Source organism: Lactuca virosa, chromosome 6 (genome assembly GCF_052849685.1).
Source record: "Lactuca virosa cultivar CGN04683 chromosome 6, Lactuca_virosa_CGN04683_v6, whole genome shotgun sequence".
Taxonomy (NCBI): domain Eukaryota; kingdom Viridiplantae; phylum Streptophyta; class Magnoliopsida; order Asterales; family Asteraceae; genus Lactuca; species Lactuca virosa.
This window is the reverse complement of record NC_136431.1, coordinates 32,482,168-32,507,678: the sequence shown is the minus strand read 5'-3', so window position 1 is coordinate 32,507,678 and position 25,511 is coordinate 32,482,168. Positions and strand designations below refer to the sequence as shown.

The 25,511-nt window shown below is 36.6% G+C and overlaps 3 protein-coding genes across 5 annotated transcripts; 1 reads left to right on the top strand and 2 right to left on the bottom strand.

Annotated features, from left to right (window-relative positions):
- Positions 1-11,929: 11,929 nt before the first annotated feature.
- LOC145121429 (uncharacterized) lies at positions 11,930-14,023 on the bottom strand. Its single transcript, XM_079057179.1, has 4 exons — positions 13,871-14,023; positions 13,149-13,779; positions 12,691-13,084; positions 11,930-12,167 (listed from the first exon to the last, which is right to left on the bottom strand). The coding sequence occupies exons 1-4, from the start codon at positions 14,021-14,023 to the stop codon at positions 11,930-11,932; spliced, it is 1,416 nt and encodes a 471-aa protein (XP_078913305.1).
- Positions 14,024-14,683: 660 nt separating this feature from the next.
- On the bottom strand, positions 14,684-15,701 carry LOC145121428 (uncharacterized). Its single transcript, XM_079057175.1, has 2 exons — positions 15,140-15,701; positions 14,684-15,066 (listed from the first exon to the last, which is right to left on the bottom strand). Exons 1-2 carry the CDS (start codon positions 15,699-15,701, stop codon positions 14,684-14,686), a joined length of 945 nt encoding a protein of 314 aa, XP_078913301.1.
- Positions 15,702-23,250: 7,549 nt separating this feature from the next.
- LOC145118924 (uncharacterized) lies at positions 23,251-24,559 on the top strand. Of its 3 annotated transcripts, none has more exons than XM_079054582.1 (3): positions 23,251-23,434; positions 23,734-23,849; positions 23,972-24,559. In XM_079054582.1, exon 3 carries the CDS (start codon positions 23,995-23,997, stop codon positions 24,463-24,465), a length of 471 nt encoding a protein of 156 aa, XP_078910708.1. In that variant the 5' UTR covers positions 23,251-23,434; positions 23,734-23,849; positions 23,972-23,994; the 3' UTR covers positions 24,466-24,559. The 3 variants fall into 3 exon arrangements, with proteins under 3 accessions (XP_078910708.1, XP_078910707.1, XP_078910706.1); XM_079054581.1 differs by having other exon boundaries at positions 23,734-23,859; XM_079054580.1 differs by lacking the exon at positions 23,734-23,849 and having other exon boundaries at positions 23,253-23,434.
- Positions 24,560-25,511: the final 952 nt, after the last annotated feature.

Here is a 25,511-nt window from a genome sequence, read left to right as displayed (position 1 = left end):
TCTTCAAACCTAGAGATATGAGTTGTTACTATGAGTTGGTTATACATTGATTGCACGAAAACGTATTGGTAACTCGATGTTATAAAACGTGCCTTTGTGTATGATTCAACAAGTAGTAGAACAAGCCATATGAGTCGAAGTTTATCCATTCCTTTTACCTTCGGGATAAAAGCGATATCTGTGGGCCCCTAGATGATTTAGCGATGACACATGTGAGTGCTTGGCCAAGCCAGGACTTATTTGATTTGTTCAATCAGTCAGTCATCATAAATCGAAAATCGGGAAACAACAAATGGACAGAGAGAATGATTATAATCCATGTCTCAGTCCATATGATATCTAGAATGGAGGAATATATGATCCCTTATCTAATGGACAAGTCATTGACAAGGTCAAAGTTCGACAGCGGCTTTAAGAGCTACGATTGCCAGTTAGGTTTTGAAGTCATACTCAATAATAGTTTTAGACTTATCCAAGTGGGAGACTGTTGGATTAATGTCTAAGTCCATAAATATATTTGGTATGTACTTGACCCGACCCGGCATGGTCCATTTGGGTTGCACTTCACCGGCACAATTTATATGGATAGTCTTTTGAGAATAGTATATTTATGATTTATATTAATGTATTATAAGTTCTAATATATTAATATGGAATCATATTATTTAATTAGTATTGATCAAGAATTAATTTAGAATTAATTAAGTGATCAAAAAGAACTAATTAAATATGGACTCTTATATATATGGAATGGGCCAAGTTCATTTAGGTTGGGCTAAGCTTTCATGGATGGTCCATGGAGCTTTTAACCCATGGATCCTATGTAAATGAAAGGTCATGGGTATTAGGGTTTACATGGATGTAACCCTAATCCTCCATAATATATAAAGGGGTCCTTGGCTCACAAAATTGGCACAAGTGTGTGAAAATAAGAGTGGGCCGATTTTAGTGTGCATACATATTCTCTCAAGTTCTTCCAAGGTGTTTTGGTGATTTGTGATTCCATTTGAGGCTTCCACACTATTGGGGCTAAGCTCTTAAAGCTTGAAGACATCAAGCTACATCAAAAGGTATGTTATCTAACTAGAACTTTGTAGTATAGGTGCTTCATAATATGCTAGTTAGGATGAAACCTTGGAATAGTTAATATTTGCATGTATAATAGAGAAAACATAGATCCAAGGTTTATAGGGTTGCATGTACACCATAGGAGTGTTAGAATGCTCAAAACCCAACACATCTAACCATTGGCGTGCCTCATGTTCAGATTCGGCTGATCCATGAGGTACTTCAAACTCTTTTGATCCGTGTAAATGGTACAACGGACCCCGTAGAGGTAATGTCTCCAAATCTTGAGGGCGAACACCACTTCCCCCAGCTCTAAATCGTGCGTCGGATAGTTAGCCTCGTGAGGCTTCAACTGTCTAGAGGCATAAGCTATCACATGGCCTCGCTGCATCAAAACCGCTCCCATACCTGTGATCGAAGCGTCACAGTAGACTACAAAATCCTCTACTCCCTCTGGCAGGGTAAGAATCGGCGCCTTGCACAATCTCTGTCTGAGGGTCTCAAATGTCGCCTGCTGCTCAGGCCCCCAGCGAAACACCACCGACTTCTTGGTCAGTCGGGTGAGTGGAACTGCTATCTTGGAGAAATCCTGAATGAATCTCCTATAGTACCCTGCTAATCCTAGGAAGCTCCGAATCTCAGTTGGAGACCTCGGGACCTCCCACTGCATCACAGCCTCTATCTTGGCCGGATCTACTAGTATACCCTTCTGGTTGACGAGGTGTCCAAGGAACTGCACCTCTCGCAACCAGAACTCGCACTTGCAGAACTTTGCGAAAAGTCTCTCCCTCCTCAGCGTCTCCAGCACCTCTCTCAGGTGCTCCTCATGCTGCTCCTGAGTCTTGGAATAAACCAAGATGTCATCAATGAACACTATCACAGACCGATCCAGCATCGGTCTGTATACGCGGTTCATGAGATCCATGAACGCGGCTGGAGCGTTGGTGAGCCCGAACGGCATCACCACAAACTCATAATGACCATAGCGGGTCCAAAAAGCGGTCTTCTGCACATCCTCATCCCTGACCCGCATCTGGTGATATCCTGACCGTAGATCAATCTTGGAGAACCAAGATGCTCCCTGAAGCTGTTCAAACAAGTCGTCTATCCTCGGGAGTGGGTAACGGTTCTTCACCGTTACCTTGTTCAACTCCCGGTAATCTATGAACATACGGTGCGACCCATCCTTCTTCCTCACGAACAGGATCGGGGCTCCCCATGGTGAACTACTTGGCCTGATGAAACCCTTGTCTAGCAGCTCCTGCAGCTGCGTAGACAACTCCTGCATCTCTAGAGGAGCCAGCCGATATGGTGCCTTGGCTATCGGAGCCGCACCCGGAACCAGGTCAATCCGAAACTCGACCTGTCTTTCCGGAGGTACCCAGGTAAGTCCTCCGGGAATACGTCCGGATACTCTCGTACTACTGGTACGTCATCAACTGTCGCCTTACCCTTCTCCCGGGCATCTAAGACATAGGCGACGTACCCTGCGCAACCCTGCTGAACGTAGCGCCTCGCTCTCGCTGCTGAACACAGAATCGGTCCGCGATGTGGTCTCTCGCCCTGAATCACTAACTCTCCCCCACTGGGGTGCAAACCCTCGCTAACTGCAGCTAACAATCAATCACTGCCCCATTGGGGCTCAGCCAATCCATACCCACTATAACCTTATTCCCTCGCAGCAGAATGGGAACCAAGTCCACTGAAAACTGCTCATCAAATAACTGCAGCGAACACGCCCTATGTACTCTCGCGACCCTGACGGTCCTGTCATCAGCTATCTCAACCTCTAGTGGGAAATCCAGCTCCCCCGGAGCTCTGCTAAACCTCTTGCTAAGCGCAAGGGAAACAAATGATCGGGTAGCCCCCGAGTCAAACAATATTGTAGCTGAAATGCCGTTCACTAAGAACGACCCTATATGACAACATATAACCATGAGAAACAATCAATATTAATAAAGAGATAAGAGGAAAATACATACCCGTCACCACATCAGGAGTCGCTCGCGCCTCCTCTGCTGTCATCTGGAAAGCTCTACTCTTCGCCACTGGCGCCTCACCCCGGCCCTGACGGCCGTCTGTAATCCTCAAAGTAGCAGGGGCAGGTGCTGCCACCTTCCCTGCTGCTGCTAAACTCAGGCACTGGGACTTTTTATGTCCCCTCTGATTGCAATGGAAGCAAATCAGATCAGTTGCTGTGGTGGTGGTGGTAGTAGATGTACAATCTCTACTCATATGCCCGGTCCGGCCGCACTTATAGCAACCGGCACTACCTGCCTTGCACGCCCTATCGTGCAATCTCCCACACTTGCCACACCGACTGTGGCTCTACTGTCCTCTAGATCTGTGATCTGATACCTTGGGCTTTTTGCCCGAACTCCCTGTACCAGAAGCCACATCCGGCTTCCTCTTCGTCTCCATCTCCAGATCTATCTCCCTCTCACGAGCCCTTGCAATCATATCATCCAGAGTTTTACAGCTGGACCGGCTCACAAACTGGCGGATATCACTCCGCAACATCTCATGATAACGGGCCTTCTTCATTTCCTCATCAGCTGCGTACTGAGGAACGAGAAGAGCCCTCTCCCTGAACTTGGCGGTAATCTCCGCCACTGTCTCTGTAGTCTGGGTGAGATCCTGAAACTCCCTGGCTAACTGCTGCACCTCAATAACCGGTGCAAACTCGGCTCTGAACCTGGTAGTAAAATCAGCCCAAGTCATCGCATCAAACGTTGCGTCATCCCCGATGACATGCCCGATCTCCTCCCACCAATCTCGTTCCCTGTCCTTCAGAAGACAGGATGCTAGTCTGACCTTGTCCCCCTCGGGACATCTGCTGGTGCGGAACGCATTGGTGACATCCGCCAACCACCTGGTACTCGCAATGGGATCCCGCGCCCCATGGTAGTCTGGAGCTCCACAAGCCCGGAACTCCCTGAAGGTGAGTGTGCGCGACCCCATCATGGCCGCCACCTCAGCACGGAAGGTGCTCAACCTCTCGTCCATCAGCTCTAAAATACCCTCCTTGATCGAACTGAAGATCACAGGAGTCTGCTCAAGTATGGTGCGAGTAATCTCTGAAGAGAGAAACTCCCTAGTCTGCTCGTCCAAATGCTCGGCCCCCGAGCCTGATCCTGATCCCTCCCCGGAACCTGAACTGCCGACTGCTGGTCTAGGGCGTAAAACCACCATTCTGAAAACACATCATGGCAAACGTCAGAAACACTGATATATCTCGAGGGATCACTACTACTACAAGTTTCCTGGTCTCATCTCAGCTTTCCTTGGTTCAAGTACGGATCCTCTGCTTTCAGTAGTACGGGCCCATACTACCTTCCACATCTATCCGTACTTTCCTCAAGTAATATCTCGACTCCACCAAGTCACTTCTGCTGCTACTGATCTCTGCTAATCTCATCCTAGGCTTGCCCTAGGGAAATCTCTGACTCCACCCAATCCAGTCCTCAGCTGCTGAATGCCTCCTTGTAATGCCAATTAGCCATCACCTGAATACCATCACATGTGATGAGGCTTAGATAATCCTTCGAGTAAAAGACTCGTCCCTACAACGGTTAGACTCAAACAAGAGCTGCGCAATAGGGCCAAATCCAGCACTCTGAGATTATTCAACCCTGATCACATGTGACGTGACGTATTCACCTAATGGCTAACTCCCATCACTCCGAGTCCTACAAAGCACTAAGCAAGCAGCATTCGGACACAGGAAACTACTCAAGCAATTCTATCCTCATATCGAGAAACTGTACTAGCATACGATGCTAAGCTCATACTATCAGGCATAACCTAAACAGGCTATCCTACTGCTGTCTACTCAATACTAGCATGCAATTCTCAATAAGCTGAAACACATATAACAGGCACATAAGGCATCCTCCTAGATCCTTAGTCCTATTCTAGCATGTTGTTCTACTGAAACTGGAACTGATAATTATAAAATAAACTTGTATGGGTAAATTGGGAGTACTTACTTGAGCTCGGTTGATCGCATGCACCACACCCTTTTCCTTTTCTCAAAACTCTTTTCTTTTTAAGTTTCTTTTTCAAAAATTCTTTCGAAAACATTTTTCTTTTGAAAATCTTTTACCATTTCCTTAGTTTGAGTCCAGTCATACCCGAAAGTGTGCCTGAATCCCTCAAACCAAGGCTCTGATACCAACTTGTAACGTCTCAAAAATACAACCCAAAATTTTTGTTTTAATATTACTAAAAACCCACAATATAATATGTCATACGATAAAACCATGAATCGTGCATCTCAAAATGTCATAATAAGTTTATCAAATCAACTGATGTCAAAACATATCAAAATATATGGATAAAACTCCCATGATGAACTGAAGCTGTGGTGTGTGCCATGCCATCATCCTGAGCTCTTCCCCTTACTAGCGGAAGTACCTGAAACCAAAAACTGAAACTGTAAGCACAAAGCTTAGTGAGCTCCCCCAAACTACCACATACCATACAATAACATATAAAGCAACTACTGGGCCATGCCCACTGCATCGGACCGAAGTCCGGAAACTGCATCGGACCGAAGTCCGGAACTAACCAAGGCCTTGCCCTCTGCATCGGACCGAAGTCCGGAAACTGCATCGGACCGAAGTCCGGAACTAACCAAGGCCTTGCCCTCTGCATCGGACCGAAGTCCGGAAACTGCATCGGACCGAAGTCCGGAACTAACTGAACATAGCATAGCATAATCACAACTACTGGCATAAACACATATACTGCATACTGCATCGGACCGAAGTCCGGAACACATAACACAAAAACATGCTTGAATCACAAAGACATCAAGCACACTGAACTACTGCATCATACTGAAGTCCAGAACTACTGCTAACTAAGCGGGCCGGCATTGTGGCCGTAGACCCGTTCCTACTAGAAGGAAACTCACCTCGTAATGCTGGCTGCTGAGATGCTAAATCTGAAACTGTCTGACTGCGGCTCCGGAACTCCCCGGCTACAAATCCCATAAACACTAAATCAGATACTAATAACTACTTTCAGGGTAAAATGACTATTTTACCCCTGGTCAAAGTCAACTTCCTGGTCAAAGTCAACTTTCAGTTGACTGGACTCGCTGAGTTGGGCCGCCAACTCGCCGAGTCCCTATCATCCTTTCTAATCCTCTACCCGCTTCTACTCGTCGAGTTTGGCAAGGGCTCGACGATTTCTTCTTCGATATTAACATCTAGTTTGTCTTCATCTGACTCGCCGAGTTGTATGAACAACTCGTCGAGTCCTCCTTCATCCTATGAATGAGATCAGTCCTGGACTCACCGAGTTGTATGAACAACTCGTCGAGTCCCTCCATTACTAGATCTGAGCCTTAACTCACCGAGTCCATTACCTACTCACTGATTCTACCTTAACTCTTAAATGGGGAAAAATCGGGGACTCTCGACTCGACTCGTCGAGTCTGAAGAACGGCTCGCCGAGTCCCATGCATGTTATTACTAAACAGTCGATTCTGCTCGAATCCAGTGCATTCCATTCATAGATCTAGGCTCCTAGGGCTGGTTTTTCACGTAAAGTTTCTAACTTTACGTGCATGCATGCTAATATGAAGCTCAAATGCCCAAAATAAGCTAAAGGAAGAGATCTAAGCTTGGAATGGAAACTTGGTTCAATAAAGGTGGCAACCTTGAGCTTAAGAGGCTCTGGAAAGCTTAGATCTGAAGTCCATTCATCATATTAACTCTTAATTCGACTTTAAAGTCTAGAAAGGGCTCAAAATCAACAAGAGCAAACTTCTCAAGAGATCTAATTGATAATAAGCAAAGATTCGAGCTTGATACCTCAAAGGGGACTTAAATGCAACCAGGAGTCCGGATCTACTTGCTCCCCTTGAATACTTCTCTTCTCTCTTCTTCCCCCAAATCCCCAAGATGCACTAAAACCTTCACAAGTGAGAAAATGCTCCAAAAATGCTTAAGAACGGCTCGGGTTTCGTATGGGACTCTTTGTGGGTGAGGGAGGCTGGTCTTGGGGCACATAAGATGTTTAAATATGGGGCAAACCCTTAAAATTAGGGTTTCATCCAGACTGGCAGACTCGCCGAGTCCGGGAATATGGACTCGTCGAGTCGCCAACTTAAAACGCGTGCAAATCCCATCTCTACTCGACGAGTCGGGCTACTGACTCGTCGAATACCCCTTAAGAAAATGAAAATTACTTTATTTAAATCACATACCAGAAATGGGGCGTTACACCTTTAGTGGTTTTACAAAAATCATAGCTCTCCTATGTGAGCTTCGTTTTTGGCCTTTATCTCTAAATTCTTATCTTGAGGAGTACTATGATTTTCCTTTTGGTGACTTTGGCTATAAGTCAACCGTTATCTTTGTAACTTTATATGTTGTAACTTTTTATGCACGATTGATTATTATATCTTATAAAAATAATATCTCTTTCATACAAAGGCGGATTTTCACTAATTTTATATTTTCGGAATCGCGTGACGCGTACTTTCCAAATATGTTTTCTGATTTGTAGGGTGTTATGACTTATTGTGTTCCTAATTCTTGACTTTGCTGTCTAATTGGTGGTGTATTCTCGAATATGAGACTATGAAATTGTTTAAATGTTATAACATTATTCCTTTACATTCATGTGTATACATCTTTATTAATGCATTTAATTATTATTAAATTACTTATCTTACAATTAATTTAATCAAACAATATCTGCTTAAATATTTTACATTTCATAGCTTAAATGTACGACAAATTATAGTTTTAGACCCACATTACTACGGCTTAGTTACGTTTATTTTGTCTTTGACCCAATAATTCGAAGCCCACACACTTAAGTTGAGTCCACTAGCTTTAGTTGTAACATCCCTCTCTGACACGTATCACAATATTGTACGCTTTGAGCTTCCGATATGAAAACTTTCCAGGAGCTCACCCATCCTTGAATTTCTCTCGACCGGATACGCTTAACTACAGAGTTTTTATGAGATATGTTGTCCTCACGTCTTTAAAACACGTTGTGATAGAGAATATATCCACACCCCGTATAAGACAATGTTTCGTTCTCCTTCCCGCTGATGTGGTATCATGTACAACAAAAACCTTATACCATGAGACGTTGAATAATGGTGGAGGTTTCTTTCTCACTGCTTCCATTTAGTATCGATACTTTCTCTATTGCTGCTCCGTTATGTGTTAGTCCCGTACCATCCTCTAAAACTTATATATATATATATATATATATATATATATATATATATATATATATATATATATATATATATATAGGTTTTCTAAAATTAGTGAAACAATATCGATTTCTCACATGTCAGAGTTTTGTTAATATTATTTTCCGTTGAATGCCTTGATTTGAATTTGTGCATAAGAAATAAAGAGTAAAAGATAAAATAAAGACTAAAATATATTATTGGATTAGGTTTGATTTTTGGATATTTGATTACATCAATTTTTTTTAAAGATTTTTAAATTTAATTTCAATTGGTCCCAATAAAAAAAAGTAAAATTAAAGAAATAAAGAAATAAGACAAAACTTCAAAAATGGTCCCTGTGGTTTTCGAAAATATGAAGTTTAGTCCCTAATTTATAAAACCTCACAGATCGTCCATGTGGTTTCAAAACTTTTAACAAATGGTGTTTTTCGCTAACTCCGTTAGCTTTTGGTCGTTAAGTGAAGGACATTTCTGTCATTTCACTACCACAGGGATCATTTATGAAGTTTTGCCTTATTAATATATATATATATATATATATATATATATATATATATATATATATATATATATATATAACTATTTAATTAAAGGGCCTCTCTCTCTCTCTCTCTCTCTGGGGAAAGCCCAAGCAAAAAACGGAGGCTGCTACCCTATGTTCCAGCCATGTTTCTTTCTTCTTTCTCGATGACAAGCAAGCCAAACAGCCACCAATACTTGTTGTCGTTGCCTCCCTTCTTCTTCTTCTTCAATTTTAATCGAGAAAACCTCCATCAGAGGTGGGGTTTTCCGGCAGTCAAGAGGGCAACAACCCCCTCCCATTTTCTTTATGCTTATCGTCGACTTCATAGCAATCCAAACGCCCCACCTATTGTTGTTCTATCTCCGATCTGCCTTGCCCCTTCCCTTCGCGTTTGCTGGATGATCAGAATAAGGCCCAATGCCCTCATCCCCTTTTTTCACTTCTTTGGACTTGGAGGACTCTTCTTCACCACTGGTCATCCACATCGTCAACATAAAAACCCACAACTCTGTTGTTTCTTCCTCGAGACCACCTCTCCTCGTAGGTCACTACAACATCTCCATCGAGAAAAGTCCCTAAACGATGAAGACCACCATTAACCCATTGTGAATCAGAGTGACCACCACCATCGATGACATTAATCAAGGTATTGAAATCAAAAATCATTTTATGAAATCGATATGTTATAGAGATCGATGACTGTTTTAGAAATCCCACATTTGATTTAGATTTCTATTTCATAAACAAGTGGTCAATTCCTCCTGTTTGATTTTGAATTTTGACTTTGGTTTTGATTTTGGAATCGATGGTTGCTTTGGATTTGGGTTTGGTGGATGATGAAGACGAGGCTATGATGGATGTTAAAGACGAGGGTGGCCCTTTTGGCTGTCGGAGACGATGATGATGAAGATGGGGATGGGAATAAAGAGAAGGAAAAACAAATCTCATATATGTGACAGTGATACTGATGATTCTTTTTTTTTAGAATTAAAGCTTTTGTTCTTAACTAATATGTTAAGAGGAGAAAGAGATTAAGGGAAGAAAAGGGTGTACACTGTTGGGGTTCCTTTTTTCTACATTTTAATGGTGGTCTGGCTTTTCTGCATTTCAATGTGAGGACGAGAACAAAATGAGAGAGAGAGAGAGAGAAAGAAAGAGAGAGAGAGAGAGAGAGAGAGAGAGAGAGAGAGAGACCATTTAATATTAAATAATTATATTATATCTTTTTTTAAATATGGCAAAACATCATAAATGGTCCATGTGGTAGTGAAATGACAGAAATGCCCTTCACTTAACGGCCAAAAGCTAACGGAGTTAGCAAAAAGGACCATTTGTTAAAAGTTTTGAAATCACATGGACCATCTGTGAGGTTTTTATAAATTAGGGACTAAACTTCAGATTTTTGAAAACCACAGGGACCATTTTTGAAGTGTAGTCAAGAAATAATGACCATTAGGTTAGTAAGAGATCAAAACCGAAATAAAAACAAAAATATAATAATGTTTAAAATTAAAAAAGAGTTGCCTTAACCATTTATGTAAGCCCTTTATGAGTTTATGCAAGGGGTAATTACTAATCTAGCCAAATTAAGAAAGTCATTAGCAATTTTTAGCCAAAAATTAGTAAATGTCCAAATATAGTCCACGAAACCGTAGGTTTCGAGTTTCGTCTACTGTTTCGCCAATTCGTCTACTGTTTCGAGTTTTGTATAATTTTTTTTTTTTCATTTTCAACATACAAAACCGTAGGTATCTCGAAACCTACGGTTTCCTCTCTCGAAACCTACGGTTTCCCTAACCGTAGGCTACAGTTTTTTCAAAAAAATACGTTTTTTTTTTAATCTACTACTTTGGGGGTTTTAATTACTGTTTTGTCAAAAAAGCTACGGTTTTAAAAATATATATATTTTTTTAATAAAGAGTATAAAAAAGAATGTTTATAATATGTAGAATAATTTTAACAATTATTTTGTTTAAATTTTAACAATTATTTTGTTTAAATTTGACTATTATTTGGGTAAAGTTGACTACTTTGTTGGTAAATTTGACTACTTTTTTGTTAAATTTGACTACTGTTTTGTTAAACTTGACTACTTTTTTGTCAGATTTTACTACTGTTTTGAACCTACCTTATATATATTAAGTATTTTATATTTTTGGAAATATTTTAATATCTGGGAAATTTTCTTCTCTGTAGCTTCTTTATTCTCAAAATTAAGATAATGAGTTGTAACGAGTATTTTGTATTGCTCATTACGGATGGAAGATGGGAGTTTGTTAATTCCCAATTATCATATGTTTGGCCACCGGGATACAATCTGAGAATGTTTTATTTAGTGTGAATTTAATGTTTTATATGTTGGTTATGTTGTTTTTACATAGTTCTTCATCGGAAAATATCCGGATTTCAAATCCGATATCGTTACATCATTGGTTTTACCCTCCAAAGTATGCTTCGTGTTGTTAAAAACGACATAAAATAACATAAGTTGTCATTTTTAGCTTACGATAACATATGTTTTTTAGTGTGAATTTAATGTTTTATATGTTGGTTACGTTGTTTTTACATAGTTCTTCTTCGGAAAATATCCGGATTTCAAATCCGATATTGTTACATCATTGGTTTTACCCTCCAAAGTATGCTTCGTGCTGTTAAAAATGACATAAAATAACATAAGTTGTCATTTTTAGCTTACGATAACATATGTTTTTTAGTGTGATTTTAATGTTTTATATGTTGGTTACGTTGTTTTTACATAGTTCTTCGTCGGAAATTATCCAGATTTCAAATTCGATATCGTTACATCATTGGTTTTACCCTCCAAAGTATGCTTGGTGCTGTTAAAAACGACAGAAAATAACATAAGTTGTCATTTTTAGCTTACGATAAAATAACATAAGTTGCGACATAATAAACACAACATAATTAAATTGGTTTCCACAGATTAGGAAACTGTTTGGGATACAAATTTTGTTCACGATCGATAAAATCCCCTCTAATTCTAACAACATCTGTTAGACGGTCCCGTTCAGCTTGAAGCATATTAAACTCCCTATTTGCCTCTCGAATCCATTTCTTAGCCTCTTTGATTTTTTTGTAGTTTCAGCAATCTATTTTTCTTTTTCAATTACTTGATCTGCTACGTCGTTTGCACGTTGGTGGAGTGTGCGACTAATTTGAGAGTCCCTTTCGTTGGCTTCTTCAGCGGCCTTCATAGCTTGGAAAATGTCGTCAGGCATGTTATCTGGGAGTGGGAAATCTGGGCCTTCCGGAATTGGGTTGTTATCGGAACAAACATAGCAATCTTCTTCTTCACAATGCCAAACACCGAACTTAGATGAATTCATTCTAAATTTTGAATGTTGTAATGTATCACGTTTAAGATGTATGTTAGTTGCATATTAATAGAGTGAGACCAACATAGAAGTACTGTTTGAAAGGACAATTTTACTGTTCGAAATGACAAAACATTATTCACTCTAGAAACTAGTAGTCAAAATTTTTGAAACCGTTGTGAAATAATGTGCAGTAGTAGTCAAATTGTAATATAACTTACATAAATATACTGTTTTAATTTTACAGTTAGTATATATTGTAGATGCTATTTGAAACGATTAAAGAAGAGTAAATGTTGCAATGTAATTTCTATGAATTTTACCACCTAATGTTTAGTAAATATTTTTTGATTTATACCACCTAATGTAATATAAACAGTATGGTTTTGTAAAATGGAAATGTTCATTACCACAATCTCAGGTTATTCCACATCGAATATTATACGCTTGCATCATTTATTAAAACCACAATCTGAGGTTACTCCACATCGATTTAAAAATAAAACTATTAGCAAATAATAGTAAAATAGGATTACATAGGGATTAAAACGACCATCAACGGCTCTGGTATTTCCCATTCTGATGCAGGGGGAACAACGTTCACATTTCTAGTCTGGTATGTAGTTCGAAACACATCAGCAAGATAATATATTTGAATCATATCGGTTAATTCCGTGTTTATTGTATAACGTGCTGCAGCAATAGCATGACCACATGCTATACCCACACTGCGCCATTTCCCACAAGAACATATGTGTCGATTAAGATCTACAACACACGTTCTTTGTAGATCATATACTTGGAAAATATCAGAGGGGAATGGAGACAGGATCTCAGGTGGAATTTTAGTTGCTTTCCATTGTAGAGACTTTTGCATCCTCCTGTGAAGGACCATCTCTGCGTAAGGGGTGAATACGGTGTTCAACATCCCTGAAAAGTAAAAGGATAGTCAATTATGGATATTTTAATGGTTTATAAAAACTTTCTAAATTACCTCCCACGACACTGCGTTCTGCAAACGTCTGTTGGATGTACTGAACAATTGCATCAACTAGCGTTATTATCGGTACATTGCGTTGACTAACCGATAACACCAATAGGAATTCTGGAATATTAATGTTTAGTACATTCCAACGTATATTCGGGAAATAGGTCCGTGCCCATTTCGTTTTTCCGATGTTGGCAAGAACCTCACGTGCAGCATGACTTAACTTAGAAAATGATTTTTCAAAATCTTGCGTGGTATATGCTTTGGATGCACGGAAGAACAAGTAGTCTAAATTTGTGCTTTGACCAATTCTTAAGCGACAATAAATCAAAACACTCTTAGACGAATAACCATGATAAGCCTCAGGGAATACCTGACCCACAAAAGAAGAAATGGTATCGTCCATATTGGTTATGAACGCAACTTCCCTACCCTCTCCGATAGCATCCTTCAACCTCATAAGGAACCAAGTGCAGGAGTTAACATTATTTGCCACCCCGATACCAAATGCTATTAGCGTAGTGTTGTTGTTTCCATCCATAGCAACTGCTACGAACATTGAATTAAGATACTCTCCTCGAATACGAACACTGTCTATGAAGATGACCGGAAGCATGCATCCTAAGAATGCGTTGATCTATTTCATAGTTAGTACAACACAATTATTAGTTTTAAAACTAATTTAAATCTTTTTAGCACAAAAAATAAACAAATCGAAAGTACATTACCACACATCGAATAGCGACAAAACATAGTTCAAACCGATCCAAAACATCGGTTTTGATGAAAGTGTAACTATGGGGATTTGTACGCTGAATGTTGTGGAGGTAAACAGGCAAGTTGGTAAAGCTTTCTTCATGGTCATTGTATGAGAAACTCATCTTTAATGTTGACTAGTTAAACACTAATTTAGTGATAAGTCTTTCCATAAATGACTTCAAAAGCTATTAAAAGGAATAAAGTAGTAATCAAATGCTAGTAAACAGTAGTCAATGGCTATAACACATTAGTGGTAGTCAAATGCTAGTAGACAGTAGTCAATGGCTGTAACACAGTAGTCAAATTACAATGATGTGTCCGAAATTCACTGTACGATAAGACAAGACATAAACTAGTAGTCAAATGCTAGTAGACAGTAGCCAATGCATGTAACACAGTAGTCAAATTATAATCATGCTTACGACATTAAATAACATAAGTTGTCGTTTTTAACTTACCATAAAAGTATGTTTTTAAGTCTGATTTTCATGTTTTATATGTTGCTTACGTTCTTTGTACATAGTTGTTCGTCAGAAAATATCCGGATTTGAAAAGAAATTAGAATTACAAATAAACATAACGTTACTAATTAACATAACATAAAACTGAAAGAAATTTAGAATTACAAGTAAACATAACATTACTAATAAACATAACATAAAACTGAATGGAAATTTGAATTACAAAGAAACATAACATTAATAATAAAGATAACATAAAAACTGAAAGGAAATTAGATATACAAATAAACATAACATTAATAATAAAGATGACTTAACATATTAGTAACGTGCAAATGGTGGTAAGACGACCATATTTTCAACTGGTATTTCCCAATGCAGAAGGATTGTAATAGGATTAACCGCCTCAGCTTGGAATGCATTTCGATACACCGCAGAAGTCAACTTATAATTTACCAATTGCTGTATTTCTTCAACTGTAAGCCTTCTTAGCGATGCTATACCATGTTCACAGGGTATGCCGCATTTTTGCCATTCGCCGCAAGTACAAATACCACGTTCAACTTGTACCGTTTCTATGGTTAAATTTAAACTCACTTCAAATTTGTCACTACCAATTTGTGTAACCTCATAACCATTAGACTGGTTCATTCTTCTTTCAAGCATGTGTTGTGCATAAGGGGTAAGATGACCATGCATTCCCTCTGTGAAATTATTTGAGTTACAATCAGATAGGGGGTATATTAAGGTAAAAGTTAAATAACAAATATTTATTACCTCCAAATGCAGCTCGATAGCCGTACACTGTTTGTATCGACTGATGGACCACTTCAATGATTGACGTTATTGGTAACTCGTGCGTGATTGTTGTTAGACAATTCAATCCAATCGGAATGCTGATATATTTCACATTGAAACAGACTTTAGGAAAAAAGGCTCGAGCCCATTTTGCAATTGCAATATTTTCAAGCCAGTGAAGATCATTCCCATTAACCTCATTTGTTAATTTGTTCAAACAAACATAAAATTCAGACACACTATAAGTTTTGCATGTCTTCCAGAACAACTGTTCCACAACGGTACTTCCTGTGGAAGCCCTAACTTTATCGGCTATATTTTTACAACAATACCCATGATATGAATCTGGGTATACCCGCTGAATGGCGTAGTCTATGGAATCATACATATGGCTTATGAAACAAACTTCAATAGTGTCACCTAAGCATTCTTTTAACCTTGTCATGAACCAAATCCAAGCCTCGTCACTGTCTATGCTTCCCAAAGCGAATGCTATGATCATGGGTTCATGATTACCATCCAAAGCAAGAGCAACATACATTGTCGTTATGTTGGCCCCAATAAGGGGTACATGACCAACAAATATTGTTGGTATCATGGATGTGAGAAAGGTAGTAATCTGTAAGAAACGATACCAACATTAGGAAAATATGAACTTAAAATATAAAAAATACTTACTGTATAAAAGGACATACCACACATCCCAATGCGACAAAACAAAATTGAAACCGGTCTCTCATATCTTTCTTAATGATTGTGAAAGAGTTACGATTTGTTCTTTCAAGATTATGAAAGAATATTGGTAGGTTCGAAAAACTTTTTTTGTATACCTCATTGAATCCACTCATTTTGCCAATTGGTATGTTCAATGAATAAGGTGTCCACTATAAATGGATTTCATTTCAAATTGAATGCAGGGGTAATTATTCGTTTTTAGAGTAGTCATTTCGAAATAAGAATACATTCTGCAAGGTAGAAAGTAGTCAAAGTATGTAAAACAGTAGTCAAATAATGTTAAATGCCAGTACACAGTAGTCAATACTTATAAAATAATAGTCAAATTACAATAATGTGTCTGAAATTCATTGTACGATAAGACAACACATAAACTAGTAGTCAAATGCTAGTAGACAGTAGTCAATACGAATTACACAGTACTCAAATTACAATCATATTTTCCGAAATTCACTGTACGATAAGACAGCATATAAACTAGTAGTCAAATGCTAGTAGACAATAGTCAATACTTATAAAATAGTAGTCTAATGGCAGTATATAATTGAAGATATATTTACCTGTCAACACCAATAAAAATTTACACTTCATAAACCAAAGAAATGACAATTTGCAATTGTGGGGGTCAAGGTATTATAAGGACCTCAAGAACTACCAACAACACTGGACGGTTATTTTACGCTTGTCCTAAAGAGGTATTTGGGCTGTCCTATAATTATTTATATTATAATTTTTTAGTGAATATTTACACAATATACATAATTTTTTTAGATATTTATTTATCAGCCACCACAGTCTGGGTTTATTTGTTCGGTGGATGATGCAAAAGACAATAATTCGTTGATAATTTCTAACTTAGCTCGATCGAAGAAGAAGCTTCAAAGTAAAATACTGCACTTGAAGATAGCGTTACTTTGTACTTCGATTTTCTTTTTTTGTGTTGTTGTCTACAAGTTGTAAAATGTAAAATGTAATGTATGTTATTGTTTGTAATGGTTTATGTTTCCATCTATGGTAACTTGTTGTACTGTCATTTTCATATTGTTTTGTACAAGTTGTAACAGATAAAACAAACATGATTTCTGGAATATCATATGTTGTTTTTCTGGAATATCATATATTTATTTATTCAGATAAAACAAACATGATCTCGCTATGAATTCTATGAAAGTGCTTCACATGTCGTTTCACTTGTATCATTTTTAATTTTACATCTTTTTTGGTCCGGTTAGTAGTAAATTAGGATCCATCTTTTATGATACATACTAATGTCATATGACAGAATTGTTATATAGACAATTAAAGAATCTTATAGGGCGCATATAGTACAATTATTTGACATTAACATAATTAGATTAATTAACAATAGGTAAACCAAATACTCTTACATATTTATTTTTTTTCCTAACCAACCACTACTAAAAAGCAGAGATTCGGATATATTACCTAAAAATTACAAATAAAAGACATACATAGACATATATTATACCTTAAAATAACTACAACAAACAAGCAAATTATTAAAATACTACTCATCTTCTTCCCACTTCGGAAACTCGTAAGGATACTCTTTTTTCATAGCAATGACTTTTTTTTTCTCCAAATAGTACTCACGAAGTTGTAATTCACTCTTTAGCTTTCGAAAAATTTCTTCACTAGAGCGGATCGAACTCTCGGCAGATTGGATTTCTTCCCTAGTACTTATAATCCAATTCCTTTTACGGTCAATATCATCCCAATAGTTGTCTAGAAGGTTTCATTGGAAACGATAATCTTCAAAACCCTTATCCACATCAGCTTCTCTTTGTAACAACACTTTTTTCACTTCCTCATCCATCTTCTCCCCTAATATAGGAAGATCGACGTGGGGAGGGGGATTGGTTGAAACGTTATTGTAATTTGACTCCAAAGGAGGCTTATTGTTGGACGTAGATGGCCAATTAAATTTTGCCAGGATCCTTTTCATCTCCGCTGATATTTCTGTCATTTTCACACTACAATTTTTTTTAATGTTTCTTTGATTTCTGAATTGATAACAAATTTACATTAAATATGAGATTAGATAATAGTCAACGGCTATAAGATAGTAGTCAAAACCTATAAAAATTAGTCAATCGAATAAAACAGTAGTCAAACACTAATAGACAGTAGTCAAAACCTATAAAAGAGTAGTCAAATAACAATCATGTGTCGAATCTTCACTGTACGATAAGACTACACATGAGGTAGTAGTCAATGGCTAGTAGAGAGTAGTCAAATCCTATAAGAATGTAGTCAAATTAGAATAATGTCTTGGTACGATATGACAACACCTAAAATAGTAGTCAAAAGCTATTTGACAGTAGTCAAAGCCTATAAAAAAGTAGTTAAATTGTAATTTATATATGGAGACATAAATGTATGCGTCTGAGATTTACAAATCATATATTAGTGGTTAATCTATAACCGTCGTACACATACAATCATGTCCACCTCTCAAGAAAAATGGTGGTTGGTGCCACAAGAGAAGCGATTGCAAATGTTAATAAAAGAAGAAGAGATCAAGAACGAGATTAAAGGCGTTGAAGAAGATAGGAAACGGTTGGATAACTTACAAGCCGATATTTGGTCTAAAATGAGGTCGGTTCAAGACAATGAACGCGACATAAAAACTGCAAGGGTTTAGGTACGAGATGCAATTGACTACGCCAACAAAGAAGAGGTTAAAATGAAAAAGATTCTCAAAAACATACAAAAAAATTACGACTGGGTGATTCAAGAAAAAGCAAAATTTCCAAATGATTTTCCAAATGTTTGAATTTAATAATTATTGATTAACCAAGTAGTAAGTTTATGCATTATTTATGAGTTTATCTATGTATTAAGTTTTATATTTGCTTGTTTATTATGATTAATCTATATAATATGTACTATTCCTTTGCTAGTTTGTTTATGTTTAATAATTAGGGGACATTTTCTTAACCAATCGTCATGAAACAGTACACATTGAATGTCACTAAAAACATACAACTCAGACTAACTAAAAATCACCTGTGTAGAAGATCCATAATATATCATGGCCATCCTATAGCGAAACTGAGTAGCAGCAACAACAGGTGTCATCGATATACCAATCGGTCGACCTGAAACAAGCTGCTCCATGAACATCAACATAAATACACCGCACTCTCCAAACATCCCTTCTTGTTGGGGCACGTCCGTAACATCCGTAACAGTGATGGATGCTTTCTGAACAGGCAAACCCATATGGTTCCAATAGCCAATTTCCAGCAGAATGCGGTCCATAAGCTCTTCAAACCGCACAAAATCAATAATCTTCAAGCTGCCAAATAATCGGAAGTTGTCGTACAAATTCAACGACAGCGTGTCCATCCATAACTCGCCAAGTACCCAATGATGTGGGTTGATGCATATTGGAAAATAAACTTGTTTTAACACACAACCGTTGCAATTAATTACATCGTTTAATTAGTGTAATATGACAATTAAAGTGACTGATAATATATATATATATATATATATATATATATATATATATATATATATATTATTTCTTTACTTACACGGTCAACTTCTAGCCAAGATTTACATTCATCCAATGGGTCAAACGGATTTCCCATTGCACTTCCTGCCCACTGGAACATCTCAAATGCACCAAAAAATGACGATGGCATGATTGTCCATCGAGCATCGTTCGGTCTCCGCTCATTCAAAAGCCTTCCCCATATATCAACATGTTGCATTTAAAATTAATTTAAACATAAGTAGCTTATTAAATTATTTAAATTTTAAATATAAAGGAATGTCTTCATACCGATTCATCTAAAAATCCCAATTCACTTGCATAAAAAGCAGATCCCAAAACTTTGCTTCCATTTTTTCATTGTATAACCGATGTTTCAAAAAAATTGCCGGTTTGTTTCCCATGTATAGAGTAGGGGCGTTACAACCCGGATTCACATACGGCTCCAATAAAAGTGTCGGGGGATCGCTGGCAAATACGGGGGGTTGTGGTTCGTTGTGTATTACTCCACCTGTACGATATCGAGGGGCATTTTGAAGCTACATTATATACGTAGTCAATAACAATCCATATAGTAATAAAATTATAGTAAATATGATTTTTAACATACTTACCGAAACGTATGGGGAGCTAAGATATTGAGAAGGTTTCAATTGCCTAACCGGAAGACTTTCTTTCACCACAGGAGGCCCGGGTATATGATTTTCCGCATCCACAATCTCGCTAGCAACAACCTTCTTTTTCTTCTTCTTCTACAAAAAAAAATATTAATTTTTTTTAATATACTTTAATAAAATAAAAAGTTTAATATACAAAAAAAAATTATAATCTCCTTCACGATTTCTATTTGTTTTCTAGAATCAAACAATTGTGGATTATCAACATCTTCATCATTGCTTACTCGATTTGATTTCTGTAGACTACCAACCACATTCTCATTCCCCTACATTTAAAGAAAAAATAATTAATAAAAAGCTTCGTTAAAAAATTAAATAATACATCATATATATTTAAATTGATAGTAATACCTCAAAAGCTTCGTTAAAAATTTCTTCCAAATCATCACCGTCGCGACTTCCACCTTTATTTTTCAATCCTCGGATTTCTTCCTCCAAAGATTGAAGTCTTGCCATTATTTCTCGCGCGGTTTTTTGTTAATTCCCACCGTATGAGTTCCATCGGTAGACTTGGAAGATTGACTGTTTCCACAGGATGGATGAGACGAAGATGCCCCCTACATAAATTATTTCATATATCAATAATAGTTGAAAAATTTTATTATACTAGATTCTGCTTTTAAAGATTTACTTACATCATTTCTAAAGTTGTAGCGTACAGAAGAAGGGACTTCAAATGATTCACAATTCAGACTAGTAATATATGACAAATAATGTGGAGTAGAGGACTCGGCATCTGAGGCAATCATCTTTTTTTTGGGTTGATGCGCCTCGTCCTGATCAACATCGAAAACATCACAAACTTTCGCCCAAGTTAACCTCCTAATATGAAACCAGCGCAATATACGAGGATATAAATAATTGCGTCGTATCGCAGCATTTCCCCAAATTACTGGGAACATCTCCCATATCCATATCTTGTAATAAATATACGTTAATTTATAAGTGTCAGCACTAACTAAAATTAAAAAAAAAAAAAACCGATAAATTATTAAATATATTTTTTTAGTTACTTAAATTTACCTTCAAAGGAATAACAAAACCCGATAGTGTGTACACAATCGCTTTTGTTTGATTGTTGGACATATGATCCTCAAATTTCTTAAACATACCCGACAATCTAGGGTATGTTTTAGTCCATAGATAACTCCCCCACGAGAACCTATATTATAAGAAAAAAGTATTAGTTAAACGTATAAAAATTAGTATTTTATTATAAATATTAAATTGACAAATACCTATTCCATTGATCCAGGTTCTCCACCACCCACAAAAATTCCTTGGTGACTTTATCATTAAGCTCCTTTCCCAAAAAACCTTGATTGAGGATATATAGCAAAATCGCACGGACACCGTCGTGAGCCGATATGTCATTGAACCGTTGATTCAAGATAAGGAGCTCTAAATCTTCTACAACTAAAGAAGTGTCCGTGCGATATGGGAAGACTCTGGACCGAAATGTATTTTCACCATATCCGTGTTTATACATGGTTGAAAATTCGATCCTTGATGTAGGACACCGGCCCATGTAAAGTCTGGTCACAAGACAAAACTCCTCCGGCCCAAATGACAGTGTACGTCTAGAAAACCTAAAATATAGACGTTCAGCGGCGTCCGTTTCAGCAGTAGGACGCAACATATGCAGTAACATCCCATGAATAAGAAGTCCGTCTCCGGACTGAGCTGGTAGGTCCAACAAGTAACCGAAGCTAGTTGTTGAAAAAAGATCGCGCACGGGTCCGTTCAAGTGACTCAAAACTTCATGCAATTTATGGCATGAAGCTTTGACAGATAAGTGACCCATCATCATTTTGTTTGGAAGCTACAAAATTAAATAAACATTAAGGTTAAATAAAGTTTTATAAAAGAAAAAAAAATTGATAAACAATTAGAGAAAGCACACAATATAAGACTTAATCATTTCATATATTCTATTTACTTTGTATAAAATACCAAAGGAAATTAATTGACTATATTTTTTTGTATTTTCTATACTACTAGTATACCAAAATTAGCATTGTACTTTGAAAATGGCATGACAATAACATATTTTATAACAAACCCGAAAGTACCAAAACACAATGTTAATTTTATCAATACAGTATACTTCAAAGTATCTACACATTATAAACATAAAAACATTTTCAAATCGATAGTACATTGCTATTGTATGCTATAATTGAGACATATAAAATAAAATCAATTTTAACAACATGCAAACATTGAATCATAACATACATACAAGGGGATACAATCCTTAAAAATACGTTTAAACAATTTTTTTTGAAGAAAAATGAAAAAAAAAAATATAAAACCATAGGTTTTAGGAAACCTACGATTTTTTTTCCAACAAAAAATCATAACATACATACATGGGGATACAAATGTTTATTAGTTATAAATTTTTTTTATTAAAAAAAACGTATTTTATGGGAAACCTACGGTTTCCTTTTTTTTTTTTTTTTTAAAAAAAAAAATTTATACGAATACAACATAAATAAAGATCCGATGCAATTGAATCGATTTAAAAAAAACGAAAAAAAAAATTATGTACGGTTCATACGAAACCGTAGGTGTACAAGTCGACATTGCACAATCTGTGCATTGGGCACTTGTACACCGTAGGTTTCGTATGAAACCTACGGTTTTATATTTTGTTTTTCGATTTTTTTCAAAAAAAATTTAACCACATATACAAAACCTACTCCTAATCACAAACACAGTAAAATTTTGATGAAAAGTAAACAAACATGGTTGTTCTTCGGGTGCTCCATTGAGAGAAAAAAGTAGCAAAACCTAAGAAAACAATAGGTAAAAACACACCTAAACTGAAATTTTTTCATTTTATATTTTGGGCTAATGGGCCACGAAAAAATAAACGAGCCCGTGAAACAGTAGCCCATTACTACGAAATAATATTTTTCGGGCTAAAACATTAGTCAACCGCGTTGACTGTAGTCAACCATAAGTTGACTATGGTTTTATGGACTATTTTTGGCTATGTGAGATAGTAATTTGCAAAAATGGTTAGATTAGTAATTAGTATGGTTTTATGAGACTTTTTGGTTTTTTTTTTTTTTTTTTTGATAAATAATTAACAAAAATGGTTAGATTAGTAATTTGCAAAAGCCGTCGAATGGGGGAATAAATTCTAAAAGATCTTAATTTTAGGACTGAAATTGCCAGATTAGGTCAAAAAATGGAGCAATTTCGTCATTAACAGAGAGCGAAATCCCTTGCCCTCTTCCATAAACCGACTCAGCCTGGAGGCGGTATCGACCCTAGGCAACCTCAACCTCAACCTCTGCAGCAAACTTTCTCTACTGGAATCGTTCTCCGGTAAGTTTCACCTTGTTGGTGTAAAATTCTTTCGTTATAAGAATTCGTTTAATTATCTGATTTCTAGTCTCTTTTATGCTAAGATCCTTCATTAGTACATCAATTCTTATCCTGCCAATTACTAATCTCATAAATAATTGGGGATATATTGTTGAATCTGTATCGTATTTATTACTTAGAATCACGATTCGTCTCCTCGATCATACCAGGTTGCTATTTCACCAGAAACCCTAGTACTGTTTTATGTTTAAAGCTGTATGCGTACAGAAAAAAACCTCACTTTTTTTATTCTTTAACAGAGGAGTTAGTTCCATCGATTTACTGCTCTTTAGGTGTTCGATGTGAGAAAATGAAAATTGACCTACATGGGAGCACATTGATTTGCAGCAATGGTCATAAACCCATCGAACGACATGTATTTAAATGTGATTTGTTAAATACTTGATTGATCACAATTCTGTATATTCAATTTACTATGTGTATAGATGTATCTTTTATCATGATTGACATGTTTTGTTTGATTCATTTTGTGTTTAGGGATTTCAAATTGGTTGTAAATCATGTCAGACAAAATGAAGGCTGCAGCTTTATCAGCCACGAAAGGGCTAAGCCGTGTACAAGCAGAATGTGCAGCAGCAAACGCGACACGTAATGTAAATGCATACGGACAAAAAGAAGAAGGGCCAAGCAGATGGCAAGAAAAGAAAGAACTAAAGACACAAATGTATCTAAAAAGCACAGAAAAGCAAGCGACTTTGAACCAAAAGAAATGTCAAAAGTGTCAACAAATCGGACACTGGACGTACGAGTGTCAGAAACCGGAAAAGACCAAATTGGACATCAAAGCGCTGATGTCACATGATTTGGATAAAACGGAAATCAAGAATAATGAGAATAAGAAGAAGAAGGAGAAGGGTAGTAAAGGAAGAAAAAAGAAAAGAAAGGAAACGCGTAGTTCAAGTTCAAGTGATTCGGATTCGGATAATGAAGATGATAGAAGGAGGAAGAGAAAAAGACATAGTCGAAGGTGATTTGAGAAGACTTTTGTTATGTACTTAGAGAAAATGAAAATGTTATGTTAGATGGGTTTAGTTTGTGATGAATGAAATTTAAGAGTTGATATCATATGTTTGTGTATGTATATGTTTTGGTTTTCACTTTTCTTTTGTTTTCAAAGAGTCGTTTGATTTGAAATGAAGGAATATTACAACAAGAAATATCCCAAGGGAATTACTAAGTTGACAAAACAAATTTATTGATTTCACCATGGAATAAGAAACTCAAGTTTGTGTGTGATATGTCATCACCATCACTTGTGTGTCTACCTATAATAGTACGAAATTTGCTCTATATGTCACTTTATCTTTAAATTAAATTGTATTCAATAGGTTGTTATACTTTTAATTGTATTCGGTAGCTCATTACTTAAACCACTTTTCTGTGTTTTCACTACAACATTAGAGTACAATTTAATTGAGTAATTTTATCAAATAGGTTGCCAGATTGGTTGTAATATCAATTGTAATATCAATACTGAGTTGACCTAAATGAACCATTTAGAGTGTGTTTAGTTGTGAAAATTTTCTAGTTTTCAATGAAAATGAAAATTTTGAAATTGCGTTTGGTTGATTTAGTTTTCAAAAATTTTACAAGAAAATGAAAAATTTCTGTTTTCCTAATTGTATGTAAATTAGAAAAACGATTTTTTACAATTTTTTCAAAGTTTTTCTAAATTTTTAAGATGAAAAATGAAAACCATACCGGTTCCAACTAACTGCATTTTCTAAAATTTTCATTGAAAAATGAAAATAAAAACTCAACTCTATTTTCTGAAAACATTTTCTTAGAAAATAAAAACAATAATCTACAATCAAACACACCCTTAGCGACCTATTTATTAGAGTTAAAAGACAATTGACATAACAAGGAAAATGTTTAGGGTGCGTTTGGTTGTGAAAAATTGTTTTAATTTTCCAAGAAAATATTTTCAGAAAATAGAGATAGTTTTCATTTTCGATTTTTAATGAAAATTTTAGAAAACGCGTTTGGTTGAAACCGCTGAAGTTTTTATTTTTTA